Source organism: Somniosus microcephalus, chromosome 19, assembly GCF_052327205.1.
Source record: "Somniosus microcephalus isolate GS21.2 chromosome 19, FLI_Smic_1.0, whole genome shotgun sequence".
Lineage (NCBI taxonomy): Eukaryota > Metazoa > Chordata > Chondrichthyes > Squaliformes > Somniosidae > Somniosus > Somniosus microcephalus.
In genome coordinates this window covers 7,954,799-7,967,689 of record NC_141005.1, presented here as the reverse complement: position 1 = coordinate 7,967,689, position 12,891 = coordinate 7,954,799, and the positions used below count along the sequence as shown (strand labels likewise).

The 12,891-nt window shown below is 44.6% G+C and overlaps 1 protein-coding gene across 9 annotated transcripts in view; it reads right to left on the bottom strand.

Annotated features, from left to right (window-relative positions):
- ep400 (E1A binding protein p400) overlaps positions 1-12,891 on the bottom strand; it is a 164,821-nt gene that overhangs the window by 86,470 nt on the left and 65,460 nt on the right. For all 9 annotated transcript variants that reach the window (XM_086011917.1, XM_086011920.1, XM_086011919.1 and 6 more), the window contains 12 exons: positions 11,978-12,118; positions 10,467-10,548; positions 10,256-10,305; positions 9,901-9,964; positions 9,720-9,809; positions 8,523-8,639; positions 8,092-8,297; positions 7,815-7,992; positions 6,119-6,255; positions 5,401-5,570; positions 3,100-3,274; positions 1,379-1,515 (listed from right to left, as the gene is read on the bottom strand). In XM_086011917.1, coding sequence (XP_085868043.1) covers positions 1,379-1,515; positions 3,100-3,274; positions 5,401-5,570; positions 6,119-6,255; positions 7,815-7,992; positions 8,092-8,297; positions 8,523-8,639; positions 9,720-9,809; positions 9,901-9,964; positions 10,256-10,305; positions 10,467-10,548; positions 11,978-12,118 — 1,547 coding nt within the window. The remainder of the gene's footprint in view (positions 1-1,378; positions 1,516-3,099; positions 3,275-5,400; positions 5,571-6,118; positions 6,256-7,814; positions 7,993-8,091; positions 8,298-8,522; positions 8,640-9,719; positions 9,810-9,900; positions 9,965-10,255; positions 10,306-10,466; positions 10,549-11,977; positions 12,119-12,891) is intronic.

Below are 12,891 nucleotides of genomic sequence, written 5' to 3'. Positions count from 1 at the left end.
ATAACCCTGGATTCCCCTAGAGTCCAAATATATGTCTATCTCCAACACAAAAGCAAAATACTGCGGATGCTGGAAATCTGAAATAAAAACAGAAAATGCTGGAAATACTCAGGTTTTTAAAAACATGTCTATCTCCGCCTTGAATATATTCAATGACTCCGCCTTCACAGCTCTCTGGGGTAGAGCATGAAAGGAGATTTGGAAGTTGAGCAGACAGTCCCATTTTTCTGCCACGTTGAAAATGTTTATACTCAACCAATGTTTCCGTTAAGCTGTGCGTCTGTCTGGAGGTCCCGTGCAGGCCGCTTGCCGGCTTTACAATGGAAAAACCGCACATGCACGGAAATCTGAATGGGCTACGCAGCCCGTTAAAGGAGCCGAACACCCAAAAAAGAGGGAATATTGCGTTCCAAGTCCCTCCCACAACAGTGCCTGAATAGCCCCATGAAAGTTCTAGGATAACTTGAAAGAATACACTTCATATGTATCATTAAACTAAATTTAAGTGATAAATCTATTTATTTATTATAAAATCACACTTCTATTGTGCTATTGATAATGGATGAACCTTGATGCTATACTGGAAAAAGAGATTCAATAAGATCATGGCTGATCTTCAACCTCAACTCCACTTTCCCGCCCGATCCCCATATCCCTCGATTCCCCTAGAGTCCAAAAATCTATCGATCTCAGCCTTGAATATACTCAACGACTGAGCCTCCACAGCCCTCTGGGTAGAGAATTCCAAAGATTCACCACCCTCTGAGTGAAGAAATTCCTCATCTCAGTCCTAAATGGCCGACCCCTTATCCTGAGACTATGACCCCTGGTTCTAGACTCTCCAGCCAGGGGAAACAGCTTCTCAGCATCTAACATGTCAAGCCCTCTAAGAATTTTATATGTTTCAATGAGATCACCTCTCATTCTTCTAAAGTCCAGAGAATATAGGCCCATTCTACTCAGGAGAGGGATAGATCTGCCAGAGGGCCCAGTCTAGGTCAGTATCCAGTCACGGCCTGCTGGCTAATGTGTCGATATATGATGGGGGCAATATTGAGCTTTGGCTGTGGTACCCGCTATGAGTTTATAAGCCTACCAACGGGCTCACACACAAAGAATGAGCCCCAGGGTGAGGTGCCAGAGGGGTCTGCCAGCACCCATGAAATCAGACCTTCACCTGACTCGGAGAAACTGGAGAGGGGAGCAGGAGAGAGAGAGAGAGAACAGCCAATCGGAACATTTCCCCCGACTTAAAGCGTCCAGAATGTTTTTCATCAGTTTGCAAAACGTTAACAGCTCAACTCGGATCCTGACTTCCTAAATCAACACAAAGCAAAGGCTGTTTTACAAGCAGCATCTCATGGAAGATGCTACTTACCCAGCTTGGAACATGACGTCCTCATACATGATTTTCTGCCTCTTTGACAGGCAGCATTTCAGAATGTGCTCATATTTCTTCGGCAGCTGTTTCTCCACATCCCTCTTTGATCGTCGCAAGATGAACGGTTGGATCATCTAAAGGTGAAGATCGAAGTACTTTTGAATTCTATATACAACATTTTAAAGCTCGGAATTAAAAATATAAATCAAAGGGAAAGGGCAAATATAATTATTTAACGCTGACAAACTTGCTGCACAAAATAGCCTAATACAGGAAACTTTGTTATATCCGGCACCGAGCTGTTGCCGATCTATCAAAACTGCCGGACATTCCAGCGTTAATGTTGAACCGTACGGAGATTTGCAGCTCCATATCTGGCAACAAACACTGTTGCTTAGCAACAGCTTCTAAACAGTCGGCCGTACCTTAGAAGCGTCTCTGTAGCTTAGCAACAGCTTCAGAGAGACTTTGCAGAGCCTGACTGTTGGAAACAAAAAAGCCACGAGAAGGAAAAAAACCTAACAAAACATCTCCTGATTTCTGCCGGCGGATCGAGGTTTCCGGACATACAATCTCCGGATAAACCAAAGTTTCCTGTATTGCAACCCATTTTACAAGGACAATGAAGAGACACGGATGTGAAGCGTGCTTGCATAAATTCTCTCCAACGTGGTTTTGGAAAACAATAACGTGCATTTATATAGCACCTTTAATAAAGTAAAACGTCCCAAGGTGCTTCACAGGAGCGTTAACAAATAAAATTTGACACCGAGCCACATAAGGAGCTATTAGGGCAGGTGACCAAAAGCTTGGTCGAAAAGGCAGGCTTTAAGGAGCGTATTAAAGGAGGAGAGGCGGAGAGGTTTAGGGAGGGGATTCCAGAGCTTAGGGCCTAGGGAGCGGAAGGCACGGCCGCCAATGGTGGAGCGATTAAAATCAGGGATGCTCAAGCCAGAATTGGATGTTTGCAGAGATCTCGGAGGGTTGTAGAGCCGAAGGAGGTTACAGGGAGACCATGGAGGGATTTGAAAACAAGGATGAGAATTTTAAAATGGAGGCGTTGCTGGACCGGGAGCCAATGTAGGTTAGCGAGCACAGGGGTAACCAGAGGCGAGAAGTAAATGCATAACTATCCAAAATGTATTATATAATGGATATTTTTGTGTAAAATTACTTTTACAGGAAAGGAGAAAAGCATGCAGAAATTGGCCAATATGTGATTGATGGCATGGGACTGTATCAATGCATTGCATGTATTGCTGCATTGTCTGCAGTAACCATGCAAATACCGTAAAAAGGTAACCAATTACCTTTGAGTATGATGGGTTTCTATGTCAAGTGAAGACACATGTCCTACACTACAAGGTAAGTTATTCTGAATCAACTGGTCTCACCACTTTAGGCTCCTCATGCAATGCACCTTGTATTGACCAAGGTGAAAGGCACACAATCTCTTCTGAAACTAATGCAGCTCCGAAACATGTTCTAGGAAGTACAGGAGGCCACTGTATATTTCCTCCCAGAGGTGTAAACCATCTCCACTTGGCATTTTCCCAGCCAGGAAAGCCATGGGCACGAGCCCACAGCTAACAGCTTTGAGGAACCATATGCTGGAATGCCGGGATCCTCCACCACCAGACTCCCTGCCAAGATCCCTCCCTGCCCCGCCCCACGTCTTTTAGTTTGCTTACCCAAGTGAAAACAGGATCTGCACTCACCCTATGCATCCTTATCACTAATTTGTGGCAATAGTCTTGATTTTCATCTGTGCCAACTTTCACGGGGAAGTCCAGGTAAGGCCTGGAAATTCCAGGCAGCAGGAAATGCATCATGGTCCACAGCTCCATTGGGGTATTTTGTAAAGGAGTTCCAATCAAAAGCAGGCGCTGCTGACTAAAGGAGGAAAAGGTTGCTGAACAAATCATCCATTTGTATTCCATAATCAATCAAAAATGTATTTTACCAGAATTAAGTGCATTCTAGTAGAACCGATCAAACATTACCTTTTTAACTTGCTGGCAGACCACTGAAAATGGGCTCTTCCCATCCTCAACTTTCTCCCTTTGTATTCCCACCTTCCCCCTAAACATACCGGTTCTTGCCGGTGTGCAGTCCCAGATGACCAGCACCCTCTGGTAGTGCATCCAACTGACCGTTCAGGTGCGAGCCTGGGCAATAGGTATCAGCAGACTATTCAACCACGTGGGGCATTAGAGCAACGACCCACCCTCTTCTCACCCCCACGTCCACACTGGTATGCTTCTCAGCAGGGGTCACTGGGTAGGCAATCGAGAGGCAAGAACTCTGGTCGATTTCCCCTCTCTCACCTCCGCCCCGGAGCCCAGAGCATCCTTCTGGTGCCCCTGGCTACAATGAAACCTGGGCCTTTGTGTCGGTGTGGGTCAGTACCACGCAGAGCACTTACCCACTAAACGGACAGGAAAACTCATGTATATTTGAAGAAACAAGTAGTAATGGAATGCTGGCCTTTATATCTAGAGGACTAAAATACAAGGGGTTAGAAGTTATGCTACAGCTAATGTTCCCTCTAAGCTGTGTGGCCGTGCAGCTGTCTGCTGGTCCCGCGCAGCCCGAGACCAGCTTTTCCCATGATAAGTTTCGCGACTGTGACGGGACCGCGCACCCAAAAAAAATTAGGGGGAACATTGGCTACAGCTGTACAAAGCCCTGGTTAGACCACACCTGGAGTACTGTGAGCAGTTTCCGGCACGGACACAATAGGCCGAATGGCCTCCTTCTGTGCTGTAAATTTCTATGATTCAATGAGCCGTTCTGGGCACCACAGCTAAGGAACGGTATACTGGCCTTGGAGAGAGTGCAGTGTAGATTTACCAGAATGATACCTGCACTCCAAGGGTTAAATTACGAGGCGCGATTACACAAACTAGGGTGCATTACCTGAAATTTAGAAGATTAAACGGTGGAGACAGAGAGAGAAAGAGAAAGAGAGAAAGAGAAAGAGAAAAAAAGAGAAAGAGAAAGAGAGAAAGAGAAAGAGAAAAAAAGAGAAAAAGAGAAAGAGAAAAAGAGAAACTATTTCTGCTGCTTGGGGAGTCTGGGACTAGGGGGGCAGAGTCTAAAAATTAGAGCCAGGCCTTTCAGGAGTGAAATTAGAAAACACTTCAACACACAAAGGGTGGTAGGAGTTTGGAACTCTCTTCCGCAAACAGCAATTGATGTTAGGTCAATTGTTAATTTTAAATCGGAGACTGATAATACCTTTGGTTAACAAAAATCTAAGATATGGGACAAAGGCAAGTATATGGAGTTAGGTCACAGATCAGCCATGAGCTCATTGAATGATGGAACAAGCTCGAGGGGCTGATTGGCCTCCTCCTACGAGTAGGCCATTCAGCCCCTTGAGCCTGTTCCGCCATTAAACTAGATCATGGCTGATCTGTATCTTAACTCCCATCTACCCGCCTTGGTTCCGTAACCCTGAATACCCTTGACTAATAAAAATCTATCACCCAGCCTCAACAGCTTTTTTTTGGGGGGGGGGGGGTTCCAGATTTCCACTGCCCTTTGTGTGAAGAAGTGCTTCCTGACATCACCCCTGAACGGCCTGGCTCTAATTTTAAGGTGATGCCCCCTTGTTCTGGACTCCCCCCCGACCAGAGGAAATAGTTTCTCTCTATCTACCCGATTAACTCCTTTAATCATCTTAAACACCTCAATTAGATCACCCCTTAATCTTCTAGACTCAAGGGAATACCAGCCTAGTCTGTGCAACCTGTCTTCATAATTTAGCCCTTTTAGCCCTGGTATCGTTCTGTACAATATATCTACCCCATCAATTCTGTTAATCATCTTAAACACCTCAAATACATCAAATGTACTCCATTCCAGAAGATACATCATCTCTACTCAGTGATAGAAACAAGCTCACAGATATATCGTCAGAGATACATTCCCTTAAATCTAAGCGTGACCATGATCACAGTGATGGGCTGAAGTTAGTTTCTGCTGCATTGAACACAAAAGCATGTGACCCAGACCTCTTGAGGTTGAACAGGGCCTCCCAGTGCCGTTCAGTCGTGTTCCTAAGCTGCTGGACCTCGTCCAGTATTAGGTACTTCCACCTCTTCCTCCGGAAAGCTTGGTGGTCCTTTAGCAGCAGCTTGTACGAGGTGATACACACGTGGAAGGAGTTGGGCTCCGTCCAATACTGCAAACAAGAAATGTACAGTTGGCTACTCGGGTACCCAGTATTTGTTCTTTATCATCTTATAGATTGAGAGCTTTTAAAAAAGAGCAGCGCATACTAAATAGAAGCAATAGAATGTGCAGCACAGAAACAGGCCAGTCAGCCCAACAGGTCTATGCTCCACTCGAGCCTCCTCCCACCCCATCAACTTCGCTTCGATTCCTTTCTCCCTCGTGCTTATCCAGTTTCCCCTTAAATGCATCTCTGTTATTCGCTTCTACCACTCCCTGTGGTAGCGAGTTCCACATTCTCACCACTCTCTGGGTAAAGAAGTTTCTCCTGAATTCCCTATTGGATTTATTAGTGACCGTCTTATATTGATGGCCCCTAGTTCTGGTCTCCCCCACAAGTGGAAACATCTGCTCTACGTCTACCCTATCAAACCCCTTCATAACTTTAAAGACCTCTATTAGGTCACCCCTCAGCCTTCCCTTTTCTAAAGAAAGCCCCAGCCTGTTCAATCTTTCCAGATAGTTGTAGCTGAAACAAATGAATCAATGTAGTGTTACCTCTCTCTTGACTCTACGTTCTTTCCTTGTGCCAAAGTACATCATGATCTTGAGTCCTGGACACCACCTTTTGAATTCCATTTCCCAGTTAAGCATTTTACAAGTTCGCACCACAACCAGATGTGGACCCCAGATGCCTTAAGACAAAAATACGGACCATGCATAAAAATCTCAGGATGCATCTACCACAATAAATTCAAAATTTCTCCGAGACTGAATCAACGAGCTTGCGCTAATTCAATAGTTTGTTATTTCGAATTGGAAGCCAATCACAAACAGAACTTTAAAATGAATGATGCTTTATAAATAAATTACCATTAAACCAGTCACTTCTAACTTCACTTCAAATCACAAAAACACATTTAAGACTACAGTTAAAAAGAAAAACAAATGCTGCATATTCTCAAATAAAGTCAGTTCTGATGAAAGGTCACAACTGCAACATGAACCTCTCTTCCTCTTTCAGATGCTGATTGATCTGCTGTCCATTTCGGTCATTTTCTGCTTTTAGTTCACACAGAATGCAAATTGCTTAGTGCATGAACAGGTGCAGATACAATTCCTAGCTCAATTACAGTGAAAAGAGTTGGTTGAAATTGTTCCAGTCTGTGGCAGGGGGAGGGGTGGGGGGTACATCAGGGAGACGTTACTTATGGTGGTAACAATTTTAACAAAATTGCTACTACAGGAAACTCTCGATTTACCGGCACCCAAACAACCGGAAATCTCGGTTAACCGGCAAAATTCACGAGTAGGTTCAGTTAAGTTTTTCTTCATATTAGTGGCCGTTCCTGGATCTGTGGCCGTGTAATCGGGGGTTTCTGCACTTGTTGCTAAGCAACAGGGATGCTTGGTCTGTGGCCGGGGTTCCTGCAGCTGTTGCTAAGCAACAGGGAAGCCTGGATTTGTTGCTGTGTACGGGGCTCTCGTACCTTTAACTATACCTCTCTGTAATCCGGACTTTTTGATAAACCGGCACCACGCCGGTGCCAGATAAAAAAGAGTTTCCTGTATTCCTCGAGCACAAAAATCTGGGCTGACACTCCCAGTGCAGTACTGAGGGAGTGCTGCACTGTCGGAGGTGCCGTTTTCGGATGAGACGTTAAACCGAGGCCCCGTCTGCCCTCTTAGGCAGGAGTAAAAGATCCCACGGCCATTATCTGAAGAGCAGCAAGGGAGTTCTCCCCGGTGTCCTGGGGCCAATATTTATCCCTCAACCAACATCACTAAAAATAGATGATCTGGTCATTTGGTTACAGCACGGAAGAAGGCCCGTCGAATGTCATTGCTGTTTGTGGGAGCTTGCTGTGCGCAAACTGGCTGCCGAGTTTCCTACATTACAACAGTGGCTACACTTCAAAAGTACTTCATTGGCCATAAAGCTCTTTGGGATGTCCTGAGGTTGTGAAAGGCTCTGTACTAATGCAAGTCTTTCTATTTAAGGAAAAAAAGGTTTACATTCAGTCTGAAAAATAGACCGAACACAATGACACGAGGCACACAAGCCAGCAGAGTTCCCCTACTGAACGATATCACCAAGTCCATTTGACTGCTGCTCTGCCATCATGCTTAGTTGTCCTCCCAAAACACAAATGTACATTTTCAATTGTGAACGTCAAATTGATCAGGTTATAACTTGGGCGCAGAAAATATTCAGATTTGAGCTCTGCATTTAGCCTCCTTGCTATCGCCTTACCTTCATTTGAGGCGAGATGGGCTAGAAAACCAATGATCTGCACAGTCTTGCCTAATCGCGAGTCGTCGGCCAAAATCCCATTTAGCTTTCTTCTATGCAGAGCAGCTAACCAGTCAACTCCAATCTGCTGGTATTCCCGAAGAGTCCCGTGAAGCAAGAAAGGAGCAACGTTCCTCACCTGTCGGAGAAAAGGAAAAGGCCTCAGTTTGTACATTGAACACGCCACTGCACCAAAAAGCCGCTTCCCCCGCACAACCGGCCCGAGGAACACAATTACCGAGGATGCGTAACGAGCTGTGCCCTTGGGCAGGAGGGGCTCAGCAGCAGCGGAAACCTCGGCGATGTCCTTCCTTGGTCTCCTCCCCTCGGCTGGATTGGTATTTATTCTCTCCGCCGCTCTGTACTGGTCTACGCTCAGCAAGGAGTCGATTGCCACCCCTTGCTCCGGACTGCCAAATTCGGCAGCAGACTCTTCTTCCATCTCTGAAACACAGAGACTCATTAGTATCCAGCATGCATCGTGCAAGATCCAGAGGGCTTGCGTTAGTCATACAGAAACGAGGCAAAGTGCAGGAAACGAGCCTTAAATTTATCAAGCGCTGATCGGGTTACCTAATAATTATACTCAATTCACAAATTACTCTTCCACAGATTTTTTAAAAAACCATCTTCGAGGTTTTACCTGTCCCGAGTGGATGTAGAACATACCTTCATCCTCCTCATAGTCATCATCTTCACTGTCAGAAGAATCTGGAGCTGGCCAGTCAAAGTTTTCGGAATAAGCACCAGCATACTGGCGAACAAGATCTTCCAGAGGCATTTCAGCTGCAAGCAAATTAAATAATAATTGCATGTGAACACAGGGACAGGAGGCGGCCATTTGGCCCCTGGAGGCTGCGCCGCCATTCAATGAGATCACGGCTGATCTGTACCTCAACTCCATTTACCCGCCTTAGCTCCTTACCCCTCAATACCCTCACCCAACAAAAATCCACCAATCTCAATCTTGAAAGTTCCAATTGCCCCCCAGCACCCACCGCTTCCTGATTTCCCTCCAAAATGACCTAGCTCTAATTTTAAGGTTATGTCCCTCATTCTTGATTCACTCACCAGAGGAAATAGTTTCTCTATACAGGAAACTTTGGTTTATCCGGAGGTTAACTGTCCAGAATGCTCGCGCCACCGGCAAAAATCAGGAGCCGTTTCGTTAGGTTTTTTTTCTTTTCGTTGCTTTTTTTTTTCCACCAGTCAGGCTCTGCAAGGTCTCGCTGAAGCTGTTGCTAAGCTAGAGACGCTTGCAAGGTACGGCCGACTGTTAGAAGCTGTTGCTAAGCAACAGGGTTTGTTGCCAGAGACGGAGCTCAAAATCTCCGTATGTTTCAACATTAACGCTGGTGTGTCCGGCAGTTTTGATGGGACGGCAACAGCTCGGTCCCGTCGGCGCCGGATATCACAAAGTTTTCTGTATCTATCAAATCTCTGAATTAGATCACTCCTCAAATAAAAACAGAAAATGCTGGAAACACTCAGCAGGTCAGGCAGCATCTGTGAAGAGAGAAACCGAGTCAACGTTTCAGGTTGGTGACCTTTCGTCAGTTCTGATGAAGGGTCATCGACCTGAAACGTTAACTCTGTTTCTCGCTCTACAGATGCTGCCTGACCTGCTGAGTGTTTCCAGCATTTTCTATTTTTATTTCAGATTTCCAGCATCCGCAGTATTTTGCTTTAGATCACCCCTCAACCTTCTAAACTCAAGAGAATACAAGTTAAGTTTATGCAACCTGTCCGCATCATTTAACTCTAAGCCGCGGCATCATTGCGGTGAATCCACCCCGCACCCCCTTCCAAGGCCAATGTACCTACCAAGGTTCTTTTCAATTCAGTGGCAAAAGTGGCCCTGCTTACCTTGTTTGGCTAAATCTGCCAATTCAGTTTGATGGTCAACGGTGCCTTCAATGGCCTCCTGTTCTTCGATGGTTTCCTCACAGTCTTCCACTGAAAATGAATGTCAGAACACAGTTTTAGTTTCATTTGTGGGCAGACATAAACTCCTTTAATGGCAGATGACAACCTACGATTAACAAACCTGCTTCCCCAGCCCCAGCAAACGAATCACTAGCTTTTCTTTTGCTTTCGTTGCCCAATGGATCCTACAAATTAAAAATACACGACTTCAGACATTAGCATTTCTCATGGCTATTTAGTTTCAATTGTTACAAGGATTACTCCTTTACTAAGAAGATTAAATTTTGAAGTACTTCTCCATGTTAATGATAGCTCCGTATTAGATCGTTTAAAAAAAAACCTAGAAAGCACTAAAATCTTGGCTTAATCCTTTATCTAACCCCTTTTTATATATACTGGGCAGGACCCTATAAAAAGGTTCTGTAACATCACATTCTAACCAGTTTAATATATAAATAGTCCATTTGAGAACTTACTATGTCACTCAGCTTTTCGGACTTGGGCCATGGAGATGCAGAGTTTTGGCCTGAAAGGAAAAGAATATCCAAATATTACAAATACAGTACTCAAGCACTTACATCAGTTTAAAGTTAACAAATAACTTACAGGATATTTGCTCTGGGGGCTTGAAACCGCCCAAATATAAACCCAACAATTCTTTTTTAAATGCTGAACTGCATTCTTAACCTCGGTTTGATGATTCCTTCCGTAAATTTAATGTTTTTCTCCGTTGCTCTTCCATATAAAGCTGCAATTTGACTTCTACAACCTGAAAAGAAAATGCAGAACTTTAAAAATTGCCTTTTTCCAATCTGTACTCAAGATATTCTCTATATTATGCAGTGATGGGGCAAAAAATATTTTCTCACTACCACGGACCCTACCTAAAAAACCTGATTACCCGAGAAGATTTCTTCCTTGCATTCACATCTTTGTGAATAGTCAGGTGCTAGAAAGTACAAACAACAAATGGTGTATTTAATGCAGAAACGTCTCAAGGCGCTTCACAGAGGCATGGTCGGACAAAAATGGACACTGAACCAAATAAGGAGATATTAGGAGGGGTGACCAAAAGCTTGGTCAAAGAGGTGGGTCTTGAAGGAGAGGGAGATGGAGAGACAGAGGGGTTTAAAGGGGGATCTCCATAGTGTATAAAGACCAGCGAATGATCTTATCAGACACAGAAATTCCAATAAGCATGGACCCGAAACGTCAACTCAAATTTCTCTCCACGGATGTTGCCTGACCTGCTGAGTTTTTCCAGCATTTTCTGTTGTTATTTCGGATTTCCAACATCTGCAGTATTTTGCTATCGTACTCCCTCAAATCCTTTGGACTTCAAGATCATTTCTTTCCCTCTTCCCAACTCTCCCCAAATGCCTGATCAGGGTCAAACAGATTAAAGAAAACAAATGCTGTTTTTACTTTACACAATCATCTCATCACGCCGGGAATGATTCGAGAATATCTTCAGCCCCAGGTGCTGTGGGATCTGCCTTGCTGCACAGCTGTTTTGAAGTTACAACTTATGAATCCATTACTGGCCACAGCATCCTTCACTAATGACTGGCTAAATCTGTGCAAGCCAACATCACCTGGCAAATCACAGCACTTCATTACTCGGGCTGACAACCACATCCATTACCCAGTTCCTGCATGGTCAGTTGAACAACAACAACAACTACTTGCATTTATACAGCGCCTTTAACGTAGTAAAACATCCTAAGGCACTTCACAGGAGCGATTATCAAATAAAATGTGACACCGAGCCACATAAAGGAGATATTAGGACAGGTGACCCAAAGCTTGGTCAGAGGTAGGTTTTAAGGAGCGTCTTAAAGGAGGAAAGAGAGGTGGAGAGATTTAGGAAGGGAATTCCAGAGCTTAGGGCCGAGGGACAGCTGCCAATGGTGGAGTGATGAAAATCGGGGATGCGCAATGGTCTCTATAACATGCATAATAAAGCATCAATGACAGACACGGACAACATTTTGTTTCAACAGCACTTTCAGATTCTCACGATGCCAGATAACTCTTGACATGCGGTCAGACACAATTTGGGAATTCTGACAAGAGTTAATGTTTCAGGTGACAGACCTGTTGTGTTATTTCCGGCACTTGCTGGAACAGATCTATACTTACGGCTGATTAAAGCTCGACAGATCTTTATTGCATTCATGAATATTTAGATACTTTACCTTTTCGATATTACACCAGAAGTGCAGCACCTCTCTAGCAACCAAAGCAGCTTTTCGCCTTAGTTTGGCATGTTCTTCTCTTCTCGCTCTCTCTTCATTCAGCTTCTGTTCTTCATGATGACGTACAACAGTTCGTGCAAGCTGGTTGCAACAAAGAATTACTGATTGCTTTTTTTTTTTTAAATCAATAGCACCATAGATAATCTAAATTAATCATAAGACTTAATAAAAACAGCTGAGGCAATTTATTGTACCCATAAAATTTCATTGCTGCTTATTATACTTAAATACACACAGTGCATTCAATGCTAGCGTTTGCTGAGCTCCAAAACATTAATTCTGTTGATTAAAGAACAAACTCGCATTTATATTATAGAACTTACAGCACAGAAACGGGTCAGTCGGCCAAGAGGACCATGCGGTGTTTATGCTCCACACGAGCCTCCTCCCACCCTATCAGCATAACCTTTGCTCCTTTCACAGAATCACAGAAATCCCACAGTGCAGATAGAGGCCATTTCGGCCCATCGAGCCTGCACCGACACATATCCCACCCGATCCCCGTAACCCCACGTATTTAATCCCCCTAACACTAAGGGTCAATTTATCGTAGCCAATCATCCTAACCCGTGGGAGGAAACCGGAGCACCCGGAGGAAACCCACGCAAACACGGGGAGAATGTGCAAACTCCACACAGAGTCACCCGAGGCCGGATTCGAACCCGGGTCCCTGGCGCTGTGAGGCAACAGTGCTAACCACTATGCCACCGTGCTTTCTCCCTTCATGTACTTATCTAGCTTCCCCTTAAATGCCTCTATACTATTCGCCTCAACCACTCCCTGTGGTAGCGAGTTCCACATTCTCACCACTCTCTGGGGAAAGAAGTTTCTCTACTGCATTTATTAATGACCAA